General features: G+C 45.5%; 1 protein-coding gene across 1 annotated transcript in view; it reads left to right on the top strand.

The window, feature by feature from the left end:
* Positions 1-27,596, top strand: part of IFT172 (intraflagellar transport 172) — a 1,142,656-nt gene that overhangs the window by 83,515 nt on the left and 1,031,545 nt on the right. The window contains exons 6-8 of the mRNA XM_078650113.1: positions 12,163-12,242; positions 16,289-16,376; positions 26,952-27,166. Coding sequence (XP_078506239.1) covers positions 12,163-12,242; positions 16,289-16,376; positions 26,952-27,166 — 383 coding nt within the window. The remainder of the gene's footprint in view (positions 1-12,162; positions 12,243-16,288; positions 16,377-26,951; positions 27,167-27,596) is intronic.

Here is a 27,596-nt window from a genome sequence, read left to right as displayed (position 1 = left end):
TTGATTAATCCCCGCTCCTTTGAAGTGAGGCGAGGTCCTACTGTAGAGGCAATAAACCGCATCTGTTGGGCTAAGTGATGGCCTGGGGTCGGGCCGAACAATCGGGCAAGGAGGATGAGGTTATCAAAGGGCCTGTTTTATGAATGAGATGAAAGGGTGTGGGGGGTTCAGCGCGGGATGTGGCTCGGAGGCAGGGTCACGCTGGAGGTGCGTTTAGGGCCAAGCTGGAAAGACCGGGGGCTGTCGAAGGGGGGGGGGGGGTGCTTGCGAAGCCAGGGTGTGAGGGGGTGAGACGCGCTGGCTATCGGCAGTAGGCAGAGGGGTCATGGCATTCAAAATGGCTGCTGCTTACGCGCACGCATGGATCCGAAAGGAGGCAAGATGGCGCCGATAATGTTTACGCCACGATCTAGATTTTAACAGTCTCCCCAGCGGTAGTCAGTGTCCGCCCGAGGCCACTCCTCCGGCCAGGAGGAGGTAGGCTGTTTGTCGGAAACAGAAAGGGGCGTAAAGGGAACAGCCGACCACCAGTCTATATCAACATCATGTTCATCACTGTGGACATCACTGAGGTGCCCCGCCCCAACTACAGTCCGAACTGCTGGACGGAATTATACCAAATTTGGCACAAAGGTAACTCTTGGTCCAAAAAGAGTCCTTTTTTTGATTTGGTGTAAATCTGTTTAGTAGTTTCAGAGATATTAAACGAAAAACAAATTTGTATATCTAGGGGCGCGGTTCATCTGTAGATCCTATTGTCCCCGTGCTAAAATCTGATTGGCTGCCAACACTTCACCCAGGAATTGGGCAGGGTAGGAATACCCTGACCCATAGGTGTGGTGGTGGGGTCCAGGGACCCCTTGGGTGTTAAAAACATAATTTGTTCCCCAATTTTGCCACATTTGGGATCAGCGAATTTGCAGCAAAAAAAAATAAGAAAAACAAGCGCTGTCTCCCATGCTTGTCTACCGTATAGCCCCCGGGTGGCTACATCCCTGGGGCATAAAAAAAAGGAGAGGGGCACATTTGGACTCCCTCCTAAGGCTCTTTTTTGCCCCGGTACCCCCACGTCCCTCGTGCCTCCTTTGAGGGGCCTCCCTCATGGTGAGGTTCATGCACAGGCAAACGTCGTATAGCAGGCCAAACGGTAGAGGCCTGGATCGGCTCTCAAGAGTCAAATCTGTTAGATCTCCAGCTGATTGGGATGGGAGAGCATGAGGCCAAATGCCTGGATCCGGTAAGTCTCAACAGACCTAGGCAGTGTGCACACAGGGGCCCCATTCCTCTATGCCCCCCTTGTTTCCCTATCAATATCTCAGTGGAGTAAGAACTCAGCTGGAAGTAGCATGGTCATGGGTGCAGATTCTCGCAGGACGGCTTTGCCCCTAGACTTTCATGGTTAACGACGTCCGAACCACTGATTGAGCTGGTGAGCCTTTGGTGTAGCTTGTCATATGGAGCACCATGTACCTTTCTGTGTGCCCAGCCCAATGTATTATTTCTGTATGAATACTGAACACTTATACAGCGCTTGCCGCTTACTGTTAGTCCAGTGGTACGTAAATACTAGAGATACTATGAATATCTAAATAGCCTGCAGAATTGTGATTGCAGAACACACATTCGATGCATCTTGAAAAGGATTGTGTGTTTTCTGCGGCAGCAGAACAAAAAGAATAATTTATTTCTTTGTAAGGCACCGCAAGGCTGTGTGATTAACGATATTCCATGGTGTAATCCTTATCTCGCTGTACACGTTTTTATTTTTCCTTCAGTAATGCAGTCTCCCTTTATTTATGAGTCTTTGTCAGGGTTGGCAGAGGGAAGGAGTGTGGGCTGGGATTTTTTTTCCTGGACAGATATTAAGGTGGTGCCCTTTTGAAATAGATAGCAGTTGACAGGATGATAGATAAAACGCATTGGTTATTCTATAGTGCGTTAAAAATCTTTTTATTTATATAAGTATTTTTGGGGCAGTAGGTTACAGAGTGCAGATATTGTAAGTCTGAGGCTTACAGAAGTCACTTTCTTGACTGTAATTATCAACATCGTTGCCAGTGTGGCCTAAGTCATCTTTGGAGCGCATTCATATAACTCTTAAATAAGATGTATTTTTCAATGTAGTTGCATCCTGTGGGCCATGAGCCATTGGTGGTGTTTTAAGCCGACATACAGCAATCGGTCTTAATTTAAATTGTAACAGTTCATATATCGCGTCCGTGCAAATGGCAACGTCGTTATGCACCTCAAGGTTGCTTGTGACTGATGCTGCACATTGCCTATACTCTTGACTTAAATGTATTTATTAGTCTGAAAGATTGTTGGAACCCTAATGGACAATGTAAGACATTGGAAGCCAAACCATGCAACACACTGGATGATACCACTATTGGCTCATCTTTTTTGATACAACTATATAGAAACAACAAATCTTAGTGAGAGATCTCACCAAGGAGACATGCGTGCTTCCTGCATTAATGGTGAGATGCTCACTCGCCTAAAAAGCTCACATGCAACTACGCAATGCAATATTTCGAAAAACTTCAAGCAACGCCAAATACAAAAATGTTGCTTATTTCACCAGTGTAATTAATTAACATGTCGCCGATGCCAAGCTTCATTGCTAGCTTCATTGCTTCCCTTGAAATAGACTGGCATGTAGGCAAGTTGGTGTTTTACAGTGTAGGCCCACTCCTTTGAAAGGGGCAAGAGTGGAGCGAGATCCGTTTCACCTTGCGCTCCATTGAATTTATTTGTCATGTTGGTCATCAACTCCACCCAGTCAGGTTACAAAGCATTGTACAATGCTAAAACAAAACACACACATTGCCGAAATGAAACTGGTGACATTTCCTCATGCCAAGGGCAAGCATGCTTTGTTAGCAGCAGTATCCCAGGGCTTCGTATTTGTGTCATTTTGTTTTGTGTGTGTGTGTGTGTGTGTGTGTGTGTGTGTGTACACGCAAGCGTTCTGTTCTGTTAAAATCGATCACACTGTTAGATACATTTTCCTTCCTGCTTTCATGCAATCCACAGGCCTACGTTTTGCACACCTGAGGCTACCCTGAAACATATGGTGTAAGATCTTTCTACATCTCATTGTTTTGCTTTTAGAAATTGCTGAAGGCCCACTATTAACCGTAAGTCTTGCGGTGTATATAGGTGTCACAGGTAAGGGTGCACCTTAGCGTGTACATACCCCGTGGCATTCAGGTCCTGAAGAAAGCCTACACACAAACGGAGGCTGAAACATGTAGACCAGTAATTTCGCTTCCAAATTAGGATGTGACTGGCCAATTTAACCAGTATTTACATCCACCTTCACCACATTTTAACCTTGCCTTACTTCTACACCAATAAAAATATTCGGGATAAGTAAAGACAATTTTAACCTTTCACTGACTGCGCTTCCCAATGAAACCTGCTCCGCTGTAACCAGGCATAGCACACCCGAGAGGCATTCGGCCCCTCTGGTGGGATCCTAATGAAGAAGCATGTCACCCACTAGTTTGGTGAGTGAGGGATGTTTTAAAAAACAGGTATGACTCCTCATGCAAGCTCTTCGTTTGGAATCACTCTTTTGTTGTTTGTTTATTTACATATTACAAGGGGACCAAGAGTGGCTCCTCTAAGATTCCCTATGTCTCCTTTTGATTCGATATATCCAACAATTTAAACACCATTCAAAAATTCATTTAGGAAACAAAGAACATTTTGAATAAGTAAGAGGATGAACAGTGGGTTCTCTCTCAGAGTTTGCCATGTGGCATCCCTTTGTTCTGATTGTATTTTTGTGGTGTCTTTCTGGTTGTTTTTTGGGTTTCTCTCCTCCCTAGCACTCTGTCCCTTGCAAAATGGGCTGAAATCCCAATTGGTTCTCAGATTTAAAATGGATCCTAAAAACAACAAGGAGAATTCGAAGTATCAAATTCAACATAAGGTGTAATCTATTTGAAACTCTTTGAATGGGCAAATGCAATCTACTTCCTTCCTAAAGCTGTAGGTCTACAAAACTCAATCACACATTCTAAGAGCTAAGTAGCCTACCAAGGGTATGTCCCTATTAAAGGCCATGTTCAGATTGAGTGTTTGAAGATTGGAAAGATAGTCCACAAATTGACAGTGAGTCCCATTCAACGTAATGCGAAAGTTGTGCATGTCGACAGCCAAAATGTAACATGTCGACAGTACTTAGGAAGCAGGGCAGACCAAGCATGTATTGTGTAAGGCAGGTTGGCATATGATGGAATGAATGTGGTTCCTGTCCCTGGTCTCGGTGCCTAAAACTAGATCCCTAACATAAAGACTGTTAGAAAAGGGCATATTTTACCTGAAGAATAATATATGAGCCTGATGAAAGGTTTTGTGACCCTTGAAGAGCTTATGCAGTATAGGCATGACTAGCGATCGCACTTGTTATAAATTGTACTTCTTAGTGCTTTATACGCCTGGCTAATTATTTGCATTATGAGCAGTTTAAAATGACGTGGGCTTATCTGTGAGTTTTCAGCTTAAAGAATGATCACCTAATTGTCTCAATAATGTTATATAATACTTGATTTAGCCCTTGAGGAAAAATATTTCCTCTTTTGTCAGCCTTGTGTACATTCAAAGTGTGTTCTTTAATAAGTCAATGTTTGCCGCTCTTTTCAATTAGGTTATTTTATAATGTGCTTAACATTAATCTACAGTCAGTACAAGCCCTGAATAGTAGCCTAGTAAACATTTTTATTACAACTTCCTTCTTGTGCATGTGGAATAAATGATGATTTTGGTTGAAATGCAGTTCTTCGCCATGGGATTAGCTCCTATGTTCATAAAAGGCTGAATATCTCCACATATGCGCGAGATCCGCAAACACATCTTTAATAAAAAAAATGATTTCCTGAAAAACGTACCCAATTACGATACATTCATTGTTTTAAAAAAAATACTTAAACAGCATGTTTGGCTGAAAACATTACTACGCAATACTATCTAGGAAAAAACCCCTCAAGAAATAATGTACTAATACTTAAACAGAACTGGGAAAATTTGTCCATGTGTAATACGTACCCCCTCTGGCTCTCAAAATGTTTCTTTGCATGTTCTACCCTACACTACATAACGGACCAATTTTGATTGTAAGTCAGTGTAGGCTGCATGAGCAAAAAACCTATCTCTGTAGAGGACCTTAGATTCTCTCACAGTGTAGGTTCATAAAAGTACATTGATAAACAAAGGTTTCTCCAATTAACTAGTAATCCCCTCCATGATCTATGAACCGTGTTTAACAGAGTATAAATGCTTATTAATTGTGTCACCATAGTGAAGTTTGAAAATGACTCCCCTTCTTTTACCTTGTTCTTTTGCCTCTCGTGATGGCATACAGCAAGTCTCTTTAGTCCAGGAAAGACCCAGGAAATAGATCCACTGGTGTCTTGGTCCACCAGTGATAAAACATCTGATTCTGCCTCTTCCTATGTGGTCGAGAAGGAGTTGAGGGTATTGATTTGTTGCCTTTTACATAGAATTATCATATTTTTGTAGAGATTTATAACGACTGGATAGAAATAATTTTGGCCCTATTGGACTTGCTGTTTTTACAGGGCTAGATCTCTAGTTTAGATTTATTCCACTGGTCATTTAACTATTCCATTGATGCCGTCATTTCTGCTGTAGGAAAAAGGGACTGATCTCTGCTATTATTTGTTACATATTTTATTGTGCTAAAGTGGTATGTTTTATTAGTAACTAGCTTACCCATCGCGCGTTGCTGCGATCTCCGAAGAAAGGAAATTCAAAGAAACTCGTTATGATAACATTCAATTTACATTGTGTCATTTTTATTGAAACGTATTCATTTTAATATGGAAAACATTTCAAAGTGTTGTTTTAATTCTATTTTTTAATTCGAGTGCGAGTGCTTGTGGATACACCATTTTTTGTTTTTCCGTTTGGTGCGTACATCAGTATTCGAAAGATTATGAGGGCCCTGGGGGGCCGATATTTAAAAAAATGTTAAGCCGGAAACCTTCGCTGGAGTGTACTCAGCAACTTCCCAAAGTTTCCTGCCGATCGGATGAATGGTGTTTTAATTCTATTTATTTATTCGAGTGCTTGTGGGTACACGATTTTTTGTTTTTCCATCTTGTGCGTACATCAGTATTCGAAAGATTATGAGGGCCCTGGGGGGCCGATATTTAAAACATTTTTATGACACAAACCTTCGCGAGAGTGTACTCCACAACTTCCCAAAGTTTCATGGCGATCGGATGAATGTTTTTTTTTTTTTAAACTGTTTTATTGTTTTTCAGCCAAACAGCATATACATCGAAGTACATATACACATATAGTATCAGTATGTCAGGATGAATGGTGTTTTAATTCTATTTATTTATTCGAGTGCTTGTGGATACACGATTTTTTGTTTTTCCGTCTGGTGCGTACATCAATATTCAAAAGATTATGAGGGCCCTGGGTGGCCGATATTTTAAAAAAAATTATGCCAGAAACCTTCGCGGGAGTGTACTCAACAACTTCTCAAAGTTTCATGGCGATTTTTTGTTTTTCCGTCTTGTGCGTACATCAGTATTCGAAAGATTATGAGGGCCCTGCGGGGGCCGATATTTAAAAAAATGTTATACCAGAAACCTTCGCGGGAGTGTACTCCACAACTTCCCAAAGTTTCATGGCGATTGGATGAATGGTGTTTTAATTCTATTTATTTATTAGAGTGCTTGTGGATACACGATTTGTTGTTTTTATGTCTGGTGCGTACATCAGTATTCGAAAGATTATGAGGGTCCTGGGGGGCGGATATTTAACAAAAATGTATGCCAGAAACCTTCGCGGGAGTGTACTCAACAAATTCCAAAAGTTTCTAGGCGATCAGACAGACATACATTTGTTTTTAGGTCGAGCAGAGTCTGCTCGAGACCTATTGCTGCCCGTTTCTGGGAATGTAGACACGAGAGGGGTACGAGCGCAGATTTGACCTCGTGGGCGCGCACGGCGCCGTGCCCATCTCGTGCCTCATATTCCCGTGCGAACACACCCAGCCCCCACACCCCTGCACACACACCACACAGGCACACGTACACACACTGCCGCCCCCCCACCACACACACACACACACACATACAGACACGCACAGACACGCACGCATACACACGCCGCCGCCCCCTAGCCCCCCCTGCACGCACACACAGACACACACCCCCGCCCCATGCATCGGGAGATCTGCCATCCTCCCGAATCTCGGTACTTACTAGTTAGGCGCCGGAGCGGTCAGCGGAATCACCACCTCTTCCTCCTCGTACTCCGGCCCGTCTAGAGTCTGGCTCCTCTGCATCTCCGGAGGCTCCAGGTGGAGGAGGCAGTGGTGAGAAGGCGGGCCCGGCTTCAGGGGAAGGACCGAGAGTGGCTGCAAAACCGGCAGCTTCCCCCAGACCGGGGGCGCATCCCCGCCAGCCTCCGCCAACATCGCAGGAAGCGGCGGTTGCAGGCCCCCAGCGTAGGAAACAGGCCTCCGCGGTGCACACACTGGGAAGAGGAAAAGGGGACGAGACCCACGGCGCGCGACACGGCACAGGGAGGCGGTGCGCGCCAGGCCTCCGTCGCTGCCTGGAACCTGTGCGCGCGCTCCCCAGCCTGTCGCGAGCACGCCTCCTTCTGGTTACTAGCGTGTCCCAGCCGCCGCGGTCACAGAGCAAATATGCCCATCCCTGGTGCAAAACTATTGGCGAGTAAATTAATTTTAGAGTATAGATTTCGAGTTGGGGCCCAGTTTACAGGACGTGGGCGGTGGTGAAGTGTGTATGTATGTATGGTTTCAGTTTACACACATAAATAATCCCAACATTTTAGTTTTATACCCAAAAATAACAATACATCTACGGGTGAAGTTCATTTTCCCCCCCCCAAAAGAATCCGACTTCCAAAAATTAAACCCCGACGCTCTCTTTATGATTGGGCCAAAAATCCCGTTTTGCGCTCGGAGCAATATTACATATCGCATTATATAGGCATCCATTATCGTGTTTTGCAACAGGGAAAACTTGCTGCACGTCACAGGAACATATTGCTCAAAATTCGATCGTACACAACTTGCAATCGTTGGAATCGTGCGCATTAAAACCTCTTTATCAGCGCGATTGGCTGATGTTGAAGTCTGGTACGCAACAACTGGTTCAAATATGTTATCTCAATGTTTCACGCTTTATTACAAATGTCACCAAAAAAAAGTTAATATTTCACTTCTGTTCATTGTATTTTATTGTGACGAAAATCCAAGAACATAATCTTCCCAAAAGTTATTTACAAAAATTTAAGCTAGTGCCATTGTAAATTACAATAACTTTTATTTAACTATTAATTATTGTAAAAAATAAAAGCCATTGTTCTTTGTAATATCAATACATCTAAGTCATGTAAATACAACACATATTGCATTACAAATGCTAAAGATGTCACATTTGCGAAAGTTAAAACTATTGGCATTATAAATGACAAAGCTATTCATTTCGCTATTCTCAAAACCAACACATAAATAAAAAATTTGTCATTTACATTACTAATAGCTCAAACTTTCCTAATGCGAGACCTATTGCATTGCAAATGCTTGTTATATATATATAGATTTGAACATCCTGTTGAATCTAGCCAAACTTTGTGTTCCCATTTTTTTAACCACAATGGGTCCCAGTAATAGATTAAAAGGAAAGTTAACATTCTGCTTCCATGTATGATCAGTACATTTAATAGAACATCCACTTCAAGACAGTCCCATCAAGATTGAAATACATTCTAACATGTTATGATGATGGGAAGGAACCTGCTCAAGGTGACTTGCAAGAACCTTTATATGAATCATTTCTATTGTAGAAATCCGAAAGTCTGCCTCATGATCTTCATTTTATACTTATATAAGTGCTGCAGCTGAGCTGGATTCTCGGCTCCAGTGAGTTCTTGTTCTGTTCTGGCATAGTTGCACAAGGTTTGCTTCTTCCCAAGTGACTCTATGTCCTGATAGTTCCCTATGGGTGCACAGCCAGTTTAGTTTCCAGTGGGACGTAGTGATATAACACAAATTACAGTTTCTCTTGCAAAATGCAGTGGGCCCCTTACATTCCCACTCTCTCCTACTGTGGTATTACCCACAATACTTCACAGAGTGGACTCTGTTGCCTGATTGTTGGAGCCGAATCACCAATAGTGTTTCACCTGTGTTAAATGTATGTTGTATTGGTTAGTGTTGTGTGTAACTGGGGATCTTTACCAGTTCAGATACGCGCCATCTGCGAGCTTTGGTCTGTTTGTTGACCTGCATGAGGCAAGTAATTGAAAGTAGGGAGTTGTGTTGCAAATGCATCTATTGTTGCAATATGTTGTGTTGGGTGTATTGTTTCATTCTGTGAAGAGCAGCTATACCCATATTGACACCAAGTACCTTCGGCATCTGCATTACTTTGCATTTGTATGCCGAGTTTATCTACTTGTCCCGATTGTAAATGCTGAATATTGCTTTGAGTGCTGTTGTGAGGTGATTTATACTCAACTAAATTGAATTTCTGGGTTGTACTGGATAAGTGTTTTGATACTGTCTAATTTGTTGTGGATGGTGTTTGGGAGTTGTTGCTTGGGATGGGGTGGGCTGGGCTACTATTGTGATTGCAGTGATATTGAACTATATGGTCCAGCTGTATTGTGTTGGAAGCAAGCTTAACATTCTGTTTAGTATTCCTGTTGGAGGGCTATCTTGTGGAAAGAAAGCACACAGTAAGCAGTGCAAGCCACCTTCACCTATATGTGGATCCAACAGAAGCCCCCGACCAGGCTAAAGACTTCAGCAAATAATGAGTGGCTATCTCCCGAACTGTGGTGCCGTCTGGTTTCTTACCCCCCCCCCCCCCCATCGACCCCCTTTCTCTCCTTACCTGGGTATGAGTAGCGGTTAGACCAGGCTCTCACCTGTCTCGTGGCTGTTGCAGCAGCCTCTGCTCTGTTGCCTCGACCTAATCAGAATTGCTGCCGTTGCCTGGGCTAAGGTGAGTATCGGTCATAAAATTAGAAGAGAGTCTGCCTTGAAGAAGCGCATAGTGAAAAGATACCACTCGCTCGTTCAGTTGAATCGGATTCCCAGCACTCCTGCTTTTCATCTCCCTCCTCCTATTGTGTGGCTTCCCCCTGACTGCATTTATCTCTGTAGAAGTAACTATGGGCTCACAACTACCACATAGTTTCAGTGTCCATATGTTTGTCTTCTCAGTTGACCCTGCTACTACACAGTTCACCCCCTTCCAAGACTCTGTGCTTAGTCAGACACAGGGCTGGCTTTAGCACGTGTGGCGCCTAGTGCAGCAATCGTTTTTGGTAACCCCACCCTATATGACCTCCTCCTCAGATTTCCTCACTACCACTGGCGAAAGTGCCCCTCATCTCTCCATATTTCCTCTCTGACGTACATTTCATTTGTTTAAAAGCGCTGTAAAGGCTGGCTTTACTAATCCACTCAGCTGTTCACATAAAATTCAGATCTGTTCTTTGCAGCAGGCATATTAACCTTCTGTGCTACTTTATGGGGATTTAAAACTGCCACCAGTCAAAACTTGGATCTCTCTCTTTAGCAGTAACTTTAATCGCAAGAGTTATCTTTTACATTTTTATTGCTGCCTGAAAGCTGGACGCACAAGGAACTCTGCAGCAGGTTCTTTTAAACCTTATGTTATTGCTAAACACAGCAACCCCCGCCCATGATGTCAGTGCACTGCCCTAATGGTGTCCCTGGTCAGACACAAACTGACCACAGTCATTGTGCCCAACTGCAGGCTACAAACTTGAGGAGCTCTCCCTCCTGCTCTATCCCTGTTGTAGGCTAGCAGCCAGCTCCAGCAGACCCCCTTCTTGACCAGGTTCAACAGGACCTTCCCCATTGCCACACATCTTTGATCAGGAGCCACCATTTGAAAATCTCCTTTTATTCCCCCTCCCCTCCTCATCACAGCCCCCATCTCAAACATTGCTGGTGGGGCATAAAACACCAGTAGCTCCCCTAATGAAGGATATGTTTCATTAAACATGCCCAGGACAGGCAAAGGTATATTTCCAATTACGTTCGCAGTTGGGAAGCTATGGTTCTGCTAAGAACATGTGATCTGTCCATATTGGATTGGAAAACCAAAGGCAAAGACAAAACATTCCCCCATAAATTCCTTCTTATGGCTACTCTCCTGTACCTAAAACCTGCTTCTTCACCCTCCCCTCACTTGCCTGTTCACCCTCTGCTCCCCAGAACTAACTGTTGACTTTATTGGCATCAACATTCAAAGACTGGCCGATAACTATCCTCCATTGCCAAATGGCTTCAATGCCTGCTTATATATCGCGGTGTGGTGAGAACTCGCTTTGGAGGGCCTTCAGTAAAGCCTAGGTCTAATAGAGGTAGGTGGCTAGATTCAGCCTTTTGGAGCCTTTCAAAGAGGACAATAGCACCTTGCACGAGGAAAGGGCCAAGGGTTGTGTCATAGTTGGTTTATGTCTTGTTTGGAAAGTCTACAGGCTCTTTGTTAAAAGTGAAGCCTAATGTGAGCTGTGTGGCCAGAAAACATGGTGATTTACTTTATAAAGGTCACAGAGGAATCGATGAATAATGGTTATTTATCAATCTTTTCAGAACTGCTTTCTTTCATTGTCCACAGCATGCTACTAAAATATTATCTGGCAATGACTATATACATGGCAAAAAAACCTTGTTTCCTTATGTTACAATATTCAGAAAGGGTTCAATCGATAACATTAAGATCTTTGCACCCAGTGTCTGGAAGTGTAGGAGGTTAACAGAGCGGTGTTGCCATACTATTTACATTACCATTAAAAATACTTCTCAGAAAGTTTTATAACATTTGACGCTTTCACTTGAATCTCAGTAAAATCAATTTTTAAGTGACTCATTGCATGCTATTGATAAGTTTAAAAAAATCTGCAGTTGAGACTTGCATTGTAAAAGGGCTAATGAAGTGCATTTCTGTGATTTTTACTGGGCAGATTTGTATGTCTAAACTGTACCGTTCATGCTCCTGTTTAAGTCTGGTTAACTCTTGACTGTACACCCCTGACTGGTTATGTTGTACTATTACATAATCACTTGATGACTGTCTATACATCTCTTTTTTTACCCTGAAGGTTCGGTTAGCAAATACCAAGACAAATAAGTCCTCAACCATCTACGGAACAGAGTCGTACGTGGTTTCTCTAACTTCGAAGTAAGTATTTATCAATGGCTCTATCCTTTCCCGGTTGGTTGGCACATGATGTCTCAGTTCAATTCTTCATGGCCTGGGCCTTTACACACAACCAGCAATCACTGGCTAGCATAGGCGCTGTTGTCCAAGGAGTTGACGAATGTTATTGTTAAGTCTAAGGTGATGGGGTTGCTGCAATGTTTCTTGTTGCATTTGTTTCATTGATATTTTGTGGAATATAGATCTCTGCTGAATAGTTTGTGGCAGTCATATTGGTGTCATTTTAGTCACGTCCTGACCTTAATCTATTGATGTTAGTATGCTTAGAAACTATACTGTGTTTTTGTATATCGTGTCAAAATGCCGACTTTAGGTCACTGCAATACATATTGTTTTTTAGCGGGCATTGACGTTCTTGGTTACATTATGTGCTAAAATATGAGAGTTAGAAAGGTCTCTGTATTTAATAGATAAAAACAATACTAGGCAACCAGGTAGGTAGAAATGTTTGTTGTGGGTCACTCTGTTTGAGGAGATGGCACGAGATGGACAAATGCCTCCAACCATGCGTGAAGCTCTCCTGGTCACCCTACTAAAACCGCGCAAGCCGGCTGATTACTGTTCATCATTCCGACCTCTGTCACTCTTGAATACCAATTCAAAACTATTTGCGAAGATCCTGGCTAATCCCTTGGTTCCACTGCTCCCTCGCCTTATAGGACCTGAACAATCAGGTTTCGCACCTGTCCATTCTCTTATATCCAACTTGCGTACCCTCTTTGGAACGGTCTCCTGCATCAACCCTGAAGGCCGCGTAGGGGCAATTTTCTGAGACACAGAGAAGGCAATCAATTTTGTTAAGTGGGGGTTCCTGCTCCCAGTTCTGCATGGAGGCGGGAGAATTTTTACAAAAAAGAGAAATATTTGTTTTGGATAAAACCTACCCCAAATATATATATGAGCACACCAAATGGAAATAAAATCAAAACAGACCAGACACTTATCTGTTTATGATACAGCTGCATTCTAGGATATTTTGCATATCACATCATTAAAAAAAGAAAGCAGCCATGGTACACCCTCCTTAAAATACTTTCAGAACTCCCCCTAAATCTTTTGACGCCCAATTTAGGAGGCAGTCAAGACAGTGCTTATCTGCTTAGTCAACTCACTTCCATAGACCAACAAATTGAGGTACATTTTAAGATAGTGTTAGATCTAACTTCCTTAACCTCCACACACGCCAAATATAACATAATTTGGTCCTAAAACGCCGCTTTATTAATGGGTTGGTTAATTTAATAATTCAGCTGCACTCATCTTGTAATTAGTTAACTTTGATCCCTACAAGTGACTTGCTAATGTGGGCAACCCAAGGCAAGTGGATGTCCCAATCATGAGACAGTAAAGGTGCAAGCCCGGTTGATTCACTGCAGTTGATGGACTACGTTTCAACGCAGCTAAGAGGGATATATTTTTCATCCCTAGTTGTGTTCTTAATAACCACAACAATGTCAATATAGAGATGTGGAATATTTCTTCTAAAAAGGTTATTTTGACATCAAACTAATAACTTACAATTTTCCAAATACCACATGTCTCGGTAACGAGTCAGAATAATGTTACTTTGATATTCTGTGGTGAAGGGTCATTACTTATAGGGAATCATCATTGTAACGACTGACAAGCTTCTGCATGCACCCTGTCCTCCAGTTCAAAACACGTTGTGAAGAGTGTATTATCCTTTGAATATGAACTTGGCTTCCACTGTTACATAGTGAGTGTTTTAATGCAGGTTTGATCTGTTGCATTTCTTCCACTTGAAGGTCAATCTAACTGCTTGTTTTTGTACTTGTGGTTGGGAATGACACGCAGAGCAGTGAAAGGCATGCATTTGTTGCTTAGACCACAACAGTTTTGTGGTGTGAGAGATATCTCTGAATCCAAGGCTGCTTCACCCTTTGGTAGGGCAGGCCACTAGACTAATGGCTGTGAAAATGAATTGAGGGGCAGATGTATCATTGTAGCCGTTTGCGAGTCCTTAATAGCGATTTTTAGCAAATCGCTAAGAAGGACTCGAAAAATGCTATGTAGGTAGGAATCTCAATAATATTTGCGATTCCTAAATATTCCTTAATTGTAAATCAAAAATTGCGATTCACAATTAAGGAATACCTTCCCATTCATTCCTATGGGCCTATAGGCCCATAGGAATGAATTGGAAGACATTCTCAATTTGCAAGTACCCATTAGGTACTTGCAAATTGCGAATGCAATTTCAAGCGTGCAAGGGTGTCGAAAGGACACCCTGTAGCACCCCTGAAATATGTATGTGTTTACATGTGACGCACATACATGCCCTAAGGGCATGTACGTGTGCCACATAGCACTTTGAAAAATGCTAAAAAGTGCATTTTTAAAAGTAATCGCAAATTACCACCAACTTCATGTTGGTGGTAATTTGCGATTTCTTAAGGAAAAATCGCACAACTTGGGTGCTTCCTGCATTGCATTTAAGGAATCGCAATCTGTGATTCCTTAAATGCAATCGCAAAACAGGGACTCGCAAATTTTGCGATTCCTTATTTTGCAAGGGCCTTTTGGGATGATACGTCCCAAAAGGCCTTTTCCCGTTCGCAAACGGGCTAATTCTGAGAATCGGCCCGTTTGCAAACGGGAAAAGGGCTTCATACATCTGGCCCGAGTCTCTTAACTGGTGCTTCCAGGCAGCAGAATCTCTATTTGAGTGTCATTTGTGTACTTGCAGCTTTCCCCTACCCCTCAACAGATGTTATTCAGGTCCTGTTTTCTGTTTTCCAAGCTAAGTTGTATCTGAGTATCGGCTTCGGATGTAAATGTGGTTTTATAGGTTTCATTTGTAATGAGGTGCACACAAGAATATGTTGAAGAATGTTAGAGATAGTGGTAAACCCTGGGATCCTGAATTACATTTTTACAGATGAACGTTATGGACATTACATTCTTTTAGTAATTTTTGTGGTATACCACAGGTGGCTGCTGACAAGTTTGGACAATGACTGCTGCCTGATGCTCAGCCTCTAGGGCAATGGTGAAGAGAGCACCCGGGAGATAGGTAGAGTTGTTCTGTTTTATGACGAACAGGCATGTTTGTAGAATTGTATAAATTGTGGGCAATAATTCATATATTTAAGCTGAAACCCAGTACCTGCAGCTATTTGCCTTATTATCTGCACTGAAAAACGCCAGAGCTGGTTAGATTATGCTATTGTATACAGTATATGAGTAGGTGAACTTATTTTTAATAGGATGTTCACAGTCCTAGCAAAAGCAGCAATTTACAAGTGTACTTTAGAATAAAACAATTTGCATTATTCATTGTTCAGACACTTAGTAAAATTGCACTCTGACTTACCATCATGAGTCTAATTCTAAAGCTTTTTCTCATATTGGCATTTTATCTTTGATTAATACAGAAGCCATTCTGCAGTCAAGAATTGCAGATCCAAATTCACAGATTCAGTTTCCATAGACATGCATGCCTCGAGATGGAAGATTCAGCAGATTGTTCACAGTTGCACTTTTAGGTCTTATGTGAACATGTCTTTACCTGTCCACGTCAGTCCCTGTCATATGTCTCAGGGTGAAAGATTTAACAGAGTGTTCACAGTTGCACTTTTATGGTCAGTTATGTGAATATGGTCTTAGCTGTCCTTGTCAGTCCATCTGGTATGCCTGAAGATGGAAGATTTGGCAGATTGTTGACACTTGCACTTTTAGGGTGTTATGTGAACCTGGTTTTACCTGTCCGTGTCTGTCCCTCTCGTAAGCCTGAAGTTGGAGGTTTCTAGATATTCTTCACACTTGCACTTTTAGGGTGTTACGTGAACGTGGTCTTACCTGTCCATGTCAGTTCCTCTTTTTTGCCTGAAGATAGAAGTTTTGGCAGATTGTTCACAGTTGCACTTTTAGAGTGTTTTCTGAACATGGGCTTAACTGTCTGTGGCAGTCTCTATTCTTCTCTTCCTCTGATTGGCACCACTTAAGATGTTTTTATTTCATCTAACTTTTGTTTTTTCCCTTCACAGTATATCAGGGAAGGGGATCCTCTCAGGCCATGCAGACGGCACAATTGTTCGTTACTTCTTTGATGACGAAGGCTCAGGGGAATCCCAGGTATCAAAATGTTTTTTCATTTACATTCTCTAAACTAAACAAGACCAAAACGACAAAAATCCAACATACAAAAACTCAGTAGAACGTCTTTAGAAAGGTTGTTGTAAAAATAAACTTGTAGATGATGAAATGCAACACTTTACTCACAAAGTACCTGGGATGCGTAACGCGAAACAAACAAGAGGGTCACAGAGAAGGCGATGCGTCAATTCTTCCTGCACTCCGGTTCCGATGTGACAAGATGGCGCCTCGATGCGTTGCGACGATCCGGTGCGATAACATGGCGTCTTTACTGCGATGCGACAACGTAGAGGTGGTGCGTGCACGCCCGACGGCCATTCGGCGAACTCAGTGGTTTTCTGAGCCGCGACAGGCCCTGCGAAATGCGTCTCCAATGTTGCAGCGGCGATCAGCAGCAGCGCGCTTCCTCAGCGATGTGACGGCCCTGTGACACGCTTCTCTGGTGATGCGACGGCACCCTCTGTGCGGCAGCACGCTTCTCCGATGAGGCGACAGCGGCAGCAGCGACACGCTTCCTCGAGGATGCAACAGCGGCTGCTGCGGCAGGCACTGTGCTTTTCTCGTTGCGTCGCGCTTCCAGCTCCCTTCAGCAAAAAAGCCTCAAACACAGTTACAGGCCTTCCTGGCAGACTGGAACTCCCAGCAAGTAAGTTCAGGGAAGCTCGGGGTGAAGTCCTTTTGTGCCTGGGACTTCATAAACAGGAGGCCAGCTCTTCTCAGGCCCTTGGAGACTTTCTTTCACGACAAAGCACACAGCAAATTCCTTCTTCAAGCAGGGGACACAGCACACAGCAAAGTCCTTTAGTTCTCTCCTCAGTAGAAACAGCAAACTGCAGGCCAACCCCAGACACACAGCAAGGGCAGTACTTCTCCTCAGTCTCTTCAGCTGATCTTCTTTGGCAAGGATTCCTCTTGATCACGAAGTAGTCTTGGAAACTTTTATATCCCTGTGTTTCCACAACAAGAGGCCAGCTCTTCTCAGGCCCTTGGAGACTTTCTTTTCAGGACAAAGCACACATCACAGTCCTTTCTTCAAGCAGGGGACGCAGCTCACATCAAAGTCCTTCATTTTCCCCTTGGCTTAAATAGCAACTGCAGGCCAACCCCAGATGCACAGCAAAGGCAGTACTTCTGGTTCAGCTCTTCAGCTTTTTTCCTCAGCAAAGGTTCCTCCTTGCTTCCAAAAGTAGTCTAACTTTCAGGGGTTTCAGCTCTGATATTTATACCCCAAAAGTCTGTGTTCTCTATTTGTGAGGGGTCCTGGACCCAGTCCAAACTAGTTCTGGGTGCACTCTGCCAGTGCACAACTTCTTCCTTTGTCAGTGTGGGCAAGGGTCATCAGACGCACCACAGGAGGTGAAGCCACCATTGTGGAAGGCAGGCATAGACCTATTCAGGCCCAGGTGCTACTCCTCCCACCACTCCAAATGCACATAAGTATATTCAGCCTAGTGCGGACTCACCCAGACTTCTGGAGCCACCCCAGCCCCTGTCACTCTCAGACCAGACAGTCAATCCACAAAATGGCAGAGGCACACAGAAAGGTTGATCAAGAAAATAGCAACTATTCTAAAAGTGCTATTTTCAAACACTGAATTTAAAAACCATACTTCCTAAAAGATGAGTTATTAAATTCTGAGTTCAGGGATACCAAATTCCAATTTTCTATCTTGCTTCTATGGGAAGATATGCAGGTAAACCTGCTACACAGCATTCCCCATTTTGTCCTATGGGCAAGATAGCCTTTCAATATCAGGACATGTTACCCACACTAGTACATGTCCTACCTTTCACATACACTGCACCCTGCCCAGAGGGGTACCTTGAGCCTACCATAGGGGTGCCTTATGTGTAAGAAAAGGGAAGTGGGTGCACTGGCCAGGCCAACATGGCAGTTAACAAACTGCTCACAGGCACAGCGGTGGCAGGCCTGAGACATCTTTTCAGCGCTACTCATGTGGGTGGCACAATCAGTGCTGCAAGCTCACTAGTAGCATTTGAATTACCAGCCCTGGCACACATGGTGCACTTTACTAGGGACTTACTGGTAAAACAAATATACCAATCATGGATAACCAATCACGATAACAATTTACACAGAGAGCATATGCACTTTAGCACTGATCAGCAGTGGTAGAAGGCCCAGAGTCCTATAGTCAACGACCACAGGCCAGGAAAAACAAAGGAGGTAGAAGCAAAAAGTTTCGGGATAACCCTGCAAAAATGGCCATTTCCAACAATGGGATCAACCCAAACATAAGGGGTGGAGACTGGGAGAAAAAATTAAGAAGGCTCGAATCATGCTGTATTATAGAGCTAAATACAAAAATCTCGGTAGGTTTGAATATGGAGGAAGATTTCCATACGCATCTGTAATCTGTGCAGTAATAAGCTAGTCTCCTTTCAATTTTTTAGTTTTAGACTGTTTATGAATCAATTTTTACTTTTTCACTTTATATTGGATTTAGCACTTTGCACTTTAGAAGATTATGACATAATTATCATTTTCTCTGCTTTCAAAGTAGCCCACTGGGGCAGGATGAACAGTTTTTTCTGTGTTTGGATACCTACATTTCTATAATATAATGTAGGAATGGTATAATGCCCACTGGGGCAAGATGTCAATATATTTGTAAATTGTGCAAGTAGTACGTCAAAATACAGAGATGAATCCTTAATTATTCAAATAATGTAAAAAAACACGATTGGCTTATATTAATAGCAGAGTTATATGAAATATTCACTATTATGTTTTGAATTACAAAAACTGCGAGTCTGTCTTCTAATACATTCACGGAGTAGTTTCACATGTGACACAGCACGTAACTGCATTTAAATAGTTGAAAACTTTATTGATGTTGGTGAGCAACCCTGCAGGACAGGCGAAACGCGTTCGATAGCTGACAAATAAATCAATATTGCGTCATCCTTTTTGCATGAGGAAAAGTCTGCTGACATGTGTGTGTGTGTATATATGTATATGTATATATATATATATATATATATATATATATATATATATATATATATATATATATATATATATTTGTAGTGGGTACTCTACCTTCACATTCTTCAATGCCACTACCTACCTTCCCCTGTAGTACATACATACATACATATGTATGTCTGTATATGCCATCCCCTCTACTGATGTTAAAATAATTAATACTTCAATATATGTTCTTTTATCGTTCCAACAGCTCCAGACAGAGTTTCGATTGTATAAGACTCCATTCTTTAGATATCTGAACTCCGGCACGCACTCACCCCCATACAACAGCACACTGACACTGACACCTTGCCCGAATGCCATCGCTTAGAAGGGCACTTGTTGATGGGTGACATAGGTGCACATAAGATTCGTCAGCTCTATCAAACCCTGACAACACACAACCATACCACACTACATAAGACCAGGCATAACGGATGACGATTGGGCAGAGGCCCTAGCTAGCCCCAGAGATGCGACGGTTTCCACACAATATCTCCTTATACAGTTCAATTATGTACACCGTGTTTATTATACCCAACTCCGACTATGGAAGATGGATGCTATCCAGTCCCCGATGTGCTTGAGAAGCAGGGCGGACGATGGGACATTCATACATACAGTCTGGGGATGTACTGCAATACAACCATTCTGGCGGAGGGTGGTGGCTTGCCTGAGTGAGGTATTGCCACGGGACCTGTCACTTGACCGGAAGCTACTGTTATTACATAGCACAGATAGCATTGGGAACCAGATGTAAGCAGCACCTATTGTTTTTAGCGGTTACCATTGCTAAACAGGACATTGCCCAGCAGTGGTACAGCGAGTCTCCGCCGAAGGTTAGTCGCTGGCAAAAGGCCATGGATGAATGTATGAATGCAGAGATAACGGTGTTTCAGGCCCGGGGATGCCCCCAGAAACGTAAGAAAATATGGCTGCGGTGGGCGGATTATCGTGGCATAGAATTACCTTCGATCACCATCTCAGATCCGTGATAAGCTAAGACCCCGTACTGAGATTGAACTCTACACAAACGGGAGGGTTATGTGAGCCCCTTAGACAACATCTTTAATTGTGTGTTCATAATTGGGAGGAGGGGCTGGGTGGCTCTGCGCAAGGTTATGGTGGTTAACAGTTGTTTATCGTAAACTTCAATCGAGATATGTAATGTCATAAATATTCATCAATATGTACTCTCCGGGTCTCAACCCAGACTACACCATGAAAAATCAATAAAATCTGTTGTAAAAAAAACCCGTGTTCTTTGGATATTTAGCCAAATTAGGTCAATCAATCAATCAATCATAACACTTGTATAGCGCGCTGTAGGAGAGTAGGGTCTGCAATCCTATGATCACCCAGATTTTTGCTTTTTGCTTCACTGGTTTACGACTTTCCCTGGCTGTGGGCCTGCTAATCAGACCCACAGCCTAGCTGTTCTCTCCACTCCAAATTGTACCCAGGTACTGAATTGGCCCTGGGCCCTCTCCAAGTCCCTGTACCCAGGGCTGAGGTGCACCCAGAAGTCTCCCAGGGGCTGCAGCATGTATTATGCCACCCCTGGGCTGACTAACTAAATCAGACACAACTGGCTGCTTGACAGCTGGGGCAGAGTGGTGTACTCACCCTCTGCTGTAGATATAGTATTCCTATATCTAAACCTAAATGGACACACAGATCTCCTATCAGTCACTCCTATGGCAGGCCTTGACAATCCTGAAGGCAGAGTGCTTGGAATCGTGTGAGATAGTGCTCTGGCATGAGCTGAGCCTGTCTGCGGCTTTCGGGATCCATCCCTTAGCCGTTTCCATGATATCGCATACCTTATACTCTTAAGTGCATTATAATCCTCGCGGTTATATGCCAACTCTGGTATCGCTTTATCAAAACATGTCGAGTAAGGTGTCATACGAATTGGAATACTAACCCCTCGCCAATTCTGGCGACGGGGTTAGCATCCCACCCTTCTAGAGGGACACGACATGTATGTAACCTGTAACCCCGGTTAAAGTCAGACAGAGCCTTAGCTCCACAAAATGGATGCTGCCACCGAGACACAAGTCTGCCCTCCTGCTGCTGGGAGTCCTCCCAGCCCAGGAGGCAAGGACAAAGGGTTTCCTGCCAGGGGCGGTGCCAGCACCGTCCCAGACAGGATTTTGTGTATCCTAGGTAGGCAGGGCTTTAGAGGAAGGTGACTGCAAGTGGCACCCCGGTGCTCACTGTGCATAGGCCGGCTGGAACCAGTTCCAGGGGCACTCCAGCCCCTGATCTGGGGAAAGCCCGCCAAAGGAGAGGGGTGTAACCACCCCCCTCCTAGTCCCACCCATAGGGCAGGACTTAGTCGCGTGCCAGCCCCTTTTTGCAGGATAAAGGTAGGAACTGGCCCCCTTCCAAATCAGATCATCTTTGAATCCTGAAACTACTTTCCACGAAAGGAACTCAAGACTTCTTCCCAAGATTCTCCCTTGTGACTAAGGAGTAGTCACCCTGCAGCAGCAGGCACCAACCAAGCATCGCGGTTTGTTGCCAGTCTCTCCTCCGGATCAAGACTGCTCCAGCACGACGAGAACCGGCTTCCCTGGCACCTCTGACCTCAACCTACATCATCAGCCCAGCTGTGATCCGTGGGTGCGACGAGACCTCGAGGGACCGGCCATCTTCAGAACTGCACGACGCTTGTCCAGCACGACCACCGAGTGACCCTCGACCGAGTGCTTTGGGGTAAGAGAAGCCCCGACCCTGAGCAGCTCCAGCACCGAAGTTCAGCCCCCCTGCATCCACGAGATCTGCGTGGGGCCCTTCTGCTCTTTGCTGCTAACCGCGTTGTCCAGGTCGCTTGCCCGTTGGCTAGTGACCCTCTCACGACGCTCCACGACGACAACCACTGCTGGTCTGGTTGCTCCAGACTAGCCCTTGCTCCCCTCCAAAAGAGGAGCACCCTGGACCCTCCTGGTCCACTCAAGACGCCATTTTAGGTCCACCGCGTGGGCCTTGCATTTGCCAAGACTTGTTGCCCAATCCTGGGTCCAGCGACGTCGACAGCAAGTACCTTCGTGGGACAGCTCGCACCTCCATCCTGGTCGCCGACAACGCCTCCTGGTCCGAGAGACTGCAGAGCCCAGCAGCGCCCACTCACCTGGCTGAGGTGACTTCGTCCGGTGCCATCCTGGTGCCCACTCAAATCACTGGCTAGTGATTCAGAACTTGGTCCCCTCTGCTTACAGGTTTCTTCTTCCCTGATCCAGGCTTGGATCACCACGAACTCCTTCACTGGCCGCCTGCCAGCAACTTCTTTCTTCAGGCTCCTGGATCTTCAACGAGGGTTTCCGACGCAACTTGAACCCTATGCAGCCGCAGCCCCTGGGCTAGGTAAACCAAGTACTCCGGTGCTTCAGCATAGTCCAACACTCTAAGTGTTCGGATCCACTCTTGTTTTCGACCCACCTAGTCGGGTTCGCCCGAGAACAGTAACTTTGTCTTTGCTAGCCTCCATAGACTTTTTCCCGCCTTACGCGTGAGAGTTCCCACTCTGCACACGACGTCCACAGGCCTCCTGCTTCTAATCTAAGGGTTTAGTATTGTAGGCCTAGCGTTTCTAAAGTCTATGAGAATAGTTACTTACCTGCTAGTAATTCGCATTCCACTTTTGTAATATATGGTTTTTCGTGCCCCTCGGGCATTTGTGTAAATTGTGCGACTTTCAGTAATTCTTCAAGAGTTTTGTTGTGTGCTTAGCTCCCTGTCTCATAAAGAGCCAGGGTAGTCTTGTTATAAATAAATACACTTTATTTTTGGTAACAACTTGTGTGGTGTCCTTTCACTTGGTGTTCAAGGGGTAATGTGATGGTAAAACAGCTGGCTTAACACGCCCTCTAGAGTCTTAGCCTTAGACTGCTCGTATCCATGCTACTAGGATAGCTGGTCTATAAGGTTAACTTACAACCAATCATCAATAAGGGTTGTTCGGACTGATACAGAGTGCTCACTAGAATAGTGAACATTATATATCAGGCCAACTTCTCACACGCGCTACTCACCCGGGGGGGTCTCAAGACGCTTGGGGGAAGGGGTCCGCTACTGCTCGAACAGCCAGGTCTTGAGTTGTCTCCTGAAGGCGAGATGGTCCTGGGTCAGTCGAAGGTGGATGGGGAGGTAGTTCCATGTTTTGGCCACCAGGTAGGAGAAGGATCTGCCTCCGGCGGTGGCTCTTCGGATGCGTGGAACGGCGGCGAGGGCGTGGTTGGTTGATCGTAGCTGGCGGGTGGGAGTGTGGAAGGTCAGGCGGTCGTTAAGGTACTTGGGGCCCAGGTCGTGGAGAGACTTGTGTGCGTGGGTGAGGAGCCTGAACGTGATCCTCTTGTTGACGGGGAGCCAGTGCAGGTCCCTCAGGTGGCCGGAGATGTGGCAGCGTCGGGGGATGTCCAGGATGAGTCGGGCGGAGGCGTTCTGGATGCGTTGGAGTCTTCTCTGTAGCTTGGCTGTGGTTCCGGCGTAGAGGGTGTTTTCGTAGTCCAGTCGGCTGGTGACGAGTGCCTGGATGACCGTTTTCCTGGTTTCGGTTGGGATCCATCGGAAGATCTTGCGGAGCATGCAAAGGGTGTGAAAGCATGATGAGGAAACGGCGTTGACTTGTCTGGTCATCGAGAGGGAGGAGTCCAGGATGAAGCCCAGGTTGCGTGCGTGGTCTGTTGGCTTGGGAGCGGTGCCCGGGGCGGGGGGCCACCAGGAGTCGTCCCAGGCGGAGGGTGATGGTCCCAGGATGAGGACTTCCGTCTTGTCTGAGTTCAGTTTCAGGCGGCTGGTCTTCATCCACTCGGCGATGTCTTTCATCCCTTCGTGTAGGCTCGTTCTGGCGGTGTCGGGGTCCCTGGTGAGGGAGAGGATCAGCTGGGTGTCGTCGGCGTAGGAGATGATGTTGAGGTTGTGTTGGCGTGCGATGGCTGCAAGAGGTCTCATGTAGACGTTGAAGAGGGTGGGGCTGAGTGATGATCCTTGTGGTACGCCGCAGATGACTTCGGTGGCCTCGGATCGAAACGGGGGGAGGCAAACTCTGTGTTCTTCCGGCGAGGAACGAGATGATCCACTCCAGTGCCTTCTCTTGGATGCCGAGGTTGCTGAGGCGTTGAACTAGGGTGCGGTGGCAGACAGTGTCGAACGCTGCAGAGAGGTCCAGGAAGATGAGTGCCGCTGTTTCCCCGTTGTCGAGCAGGGCTCGGATGTCGTTGGTGGCTGCGATCAGGGCGGTCTCGGTGCTGTGGTTGGCTCTGAAACCGGACTGCGAGGGGTCGAGGGATCCGTTCGTCTCGAGGAAGGCGGCCAGCTGTTTGTTGACGATCTGCTCGATGACTTTAGCAGGAAAAGGGAGGAGCGAGATGGGGCGGAAGTTCTTGAGGTCGGTGGGGTCCGCTGTTGGTTTCTTCAGTAGGGCGCTGAGCTCGGCATGCTTCCAGCTCTCCGGGAAGGTGGCGGTGTTGAAGGAGGAGTTGATGATGTTCCGGAGTTGGGGTGCGATGGTGGAGTCGGCCTTGTTGAAGACGTGGTGGGGGCACGGATCGGTCGGAGATCCGGAGTGGATGGTGTTCATCGTGCGGGCGGTGTCTTCGGTGGTCACTGTGGTCCAGGTGCGGAGGGTGGTGGTGGGGGGCGTTGGTTCGACGGTTGGGTGCATGGGTGGTGCGCCGAAGCTGTTGTGGATGTCGGTGATCTTGCGGTGGAAGAACGAGGCGAGAGAGTCGCAGAGATCTTGTGAAGGAGTGATGTCGTTGTTGCCGGTGCTGGGGTTGGAGAACTCCTTGACGATGCTGAAGAGTTCCTTGCTGTCGTGGGCGTTGTTGTCCAGTCGTTCCTTCAGTGATTTCTTCTTGGTGGTGCGGATAAGCTGGTGGTGCTTTCGGGTGGCTTGTTTGAGGGCGGTCATGTTATCTGTGGTCTGATCGAGGAGCCAGGCTTTCTCGAGGGTGCTGCAGTTCTTCTTGGAGTCCTTGAGTTCGTCGGTGAACCAGGAGGCCTTCTTGCTTCTGGGCCTGCTGGGAGGGTTTTTCAGTGGAGCGAGGTCGTCGGCGCAGGCGGTCAGCCACTGTGTGAAGTTGCGGGCTGCTTCGCTGGGGTCCGTTGTGCTGGCGGGTGGGCTCTGGCTGAGGGAGGTAGTGAGCTTGTCGGCGGTGATCTTGCTCCAACTCCTGTGGGGTACCTGTTGCGGGTGGTGGTGGGTCGTTGTTTTTTTGAAGCTGAAGTGGACGCAGCTGTGGTCGGTCCAGTGGAGTCCGGTGGCGTGGCTGAAGGTGATGTACTTGCTGGAAGAGAAGACGGGGTCAAGCGTGTGGCCGGCGTAGTGGGTGGGGGTGTTGACCAGTTGCTTGAGTCCGAGGTTGGCGAGGTTTTCCATCAGAGCGGCTTTGTTGCGGTCCTTGTTGTTCTCCAGGTGGAAGTTGAGGTCCCACAGGAGGATGTAGTCGGCGGAGGGGAGGGCGTGCGGGCTGATGAAGTCAGCGATGTCTTCGCTGAATTGTGTGCGTGGTCCCGGGGGTCTGTAGACGAGGGTGCCTCTGAGGGTCGTCTTAGGGTCGGTGTGTATATCTGGAAGTGGAGGTGTTCCGCGGTGGCGAGGGTGTCGTTGCCGTCGGTCGTGATGCGGATGGTGTTCTTGTGGACGATGGCGATGCCTCCTCCGGTCTGGTTGATGCGGTCCCTCCGGGTGATCTTGCAGCCGTCCGGGATGGCGATGGAGATGTCGGGCGCTGAGGAGGCGTTTATCCAGGTTTCCGTGAGGAAGGCGACGTCTGGGGATGTCAAGTCGAGTTAGGCAAGTACAGTTCTCTTTTAATGTTTCCAAAGTTGTTGCAAAAGCAGAGTTGAATTATCGTTATGATGCTGACCTCAATGCTGTGTGAATCCAGTGACTTTACCGCAACTCCACGTGTGACATCAGAACGGAGTCACCTACCTCTGCCAGTGTCAAAGAGCTATTACAAAAGCTTGTGAATCAAGTCTGCAGATAAAGTATTCAAAACAGGTAGATAAAGTATCCCCCAAAAAGATTGTTACCGAAGATAAGTAACTTTTTCATCTATTTATGGATTTTTGAAGCTCCTCTATTTCAGGCACCTAGCCTTAATAATGACCTTGAGCACATTGCTTCTAATATGTATGCCCACCATACTTGGAAAAATAGTGGAATGTGGTTAAATCTTATGCATAATTTGCTTTCTTCAATATGTTTTGTTCAACTTTCCGAGATTTATTTCTGGGGGTATTGTGTAAGCATGGTAGCAAAGAAAATTATTTGGCTAACACTGTACGAGGGGGGAATATTGTTATTATAAGCATTTCTGTCGGTGCACTATAACATTAATTCTCAAGTGATTAAAGGTGACCAACACAATTTATACTCCTGTCTTCTTATCTGTTGATGATCACTTTCTTGTAGGAAATGTAAGTGACACACAAAAGGCAAGAGCAAGTACAAGACTGGTATGCACTAATGGATGCAGGTGATTGGCATCCTGTCGTATAGGTTATAGATGGTTGTGGTTTTAAAAGCTACTTATTCCTTGTTGTCATAGGGTAAACTTGTGACCCACCCATGCCCACCATATGCCCTTGCATGGGCTTCCAACAGCATTGTAGCTGGTGGCTGTGATAAGAAGATTGTGGCCTATGGGAAGGAGGGTCATGTGATCCAGACCTTTGATTACAGCCGGGACCCTACAGAGAAGGAGTTCACTGCAGCAGCTACGAGTCCGAGTGGCCAGGCAGTTGTTGTTGGCAGCTATGACAGGTACTGAAGGCTGACTCTGGCATTTAATTTCTCATTGTCAATTAATAATCTGTTTGATTGTTCCACATCTGCACTGCAGCAGTGTTTTGGGTGGTTTTTAAATGTCCTGCCAGAATTCCTCATAGTTGTTGCTCGTTGATCTCTGTCAGAGTGTGAACCCACAACTTCACTATGACTGCTCCATGATCTCAGACCTCTGTGTTTGCCATGCTCTCTCCCCACATTGAGGAGGCTTGTTTATTTTTTCACAGAATGTCATAGAGCAATTCTGTTGACATTGTTATAGCTGTCTATTTGACCAACTGCCTCACAGAACATGAACATTGATATTTAGTAGCAGCACCATTTTTTGTTTGAAGTTTCTTTTAGAGTTCACAGACTGTAGCTTTCAAAGTTCACATTTTGCACAATCTCTTGCTAGACATAACAA

This window comes from Lissotriton helveticus, chromosome 6 (assembly GCF_964261635.1).
Source record: "Lissotriton helveticus chromosome 6, aLisHel1.1, whole genome shotgun sequence".
In the NCBI taxonomy this organism is placed as follows: Eukaryota; Metazoa; Chordata; class Amphibia; order Caudata; family Salamandridae; genus Lissotriton; species Lissotriton helveticus.
The sequence above is the reverse complement of the archived record's forward strand: the minus strand, read 5'-3'. Positions and strand labels throughout refer to the sequence as shown.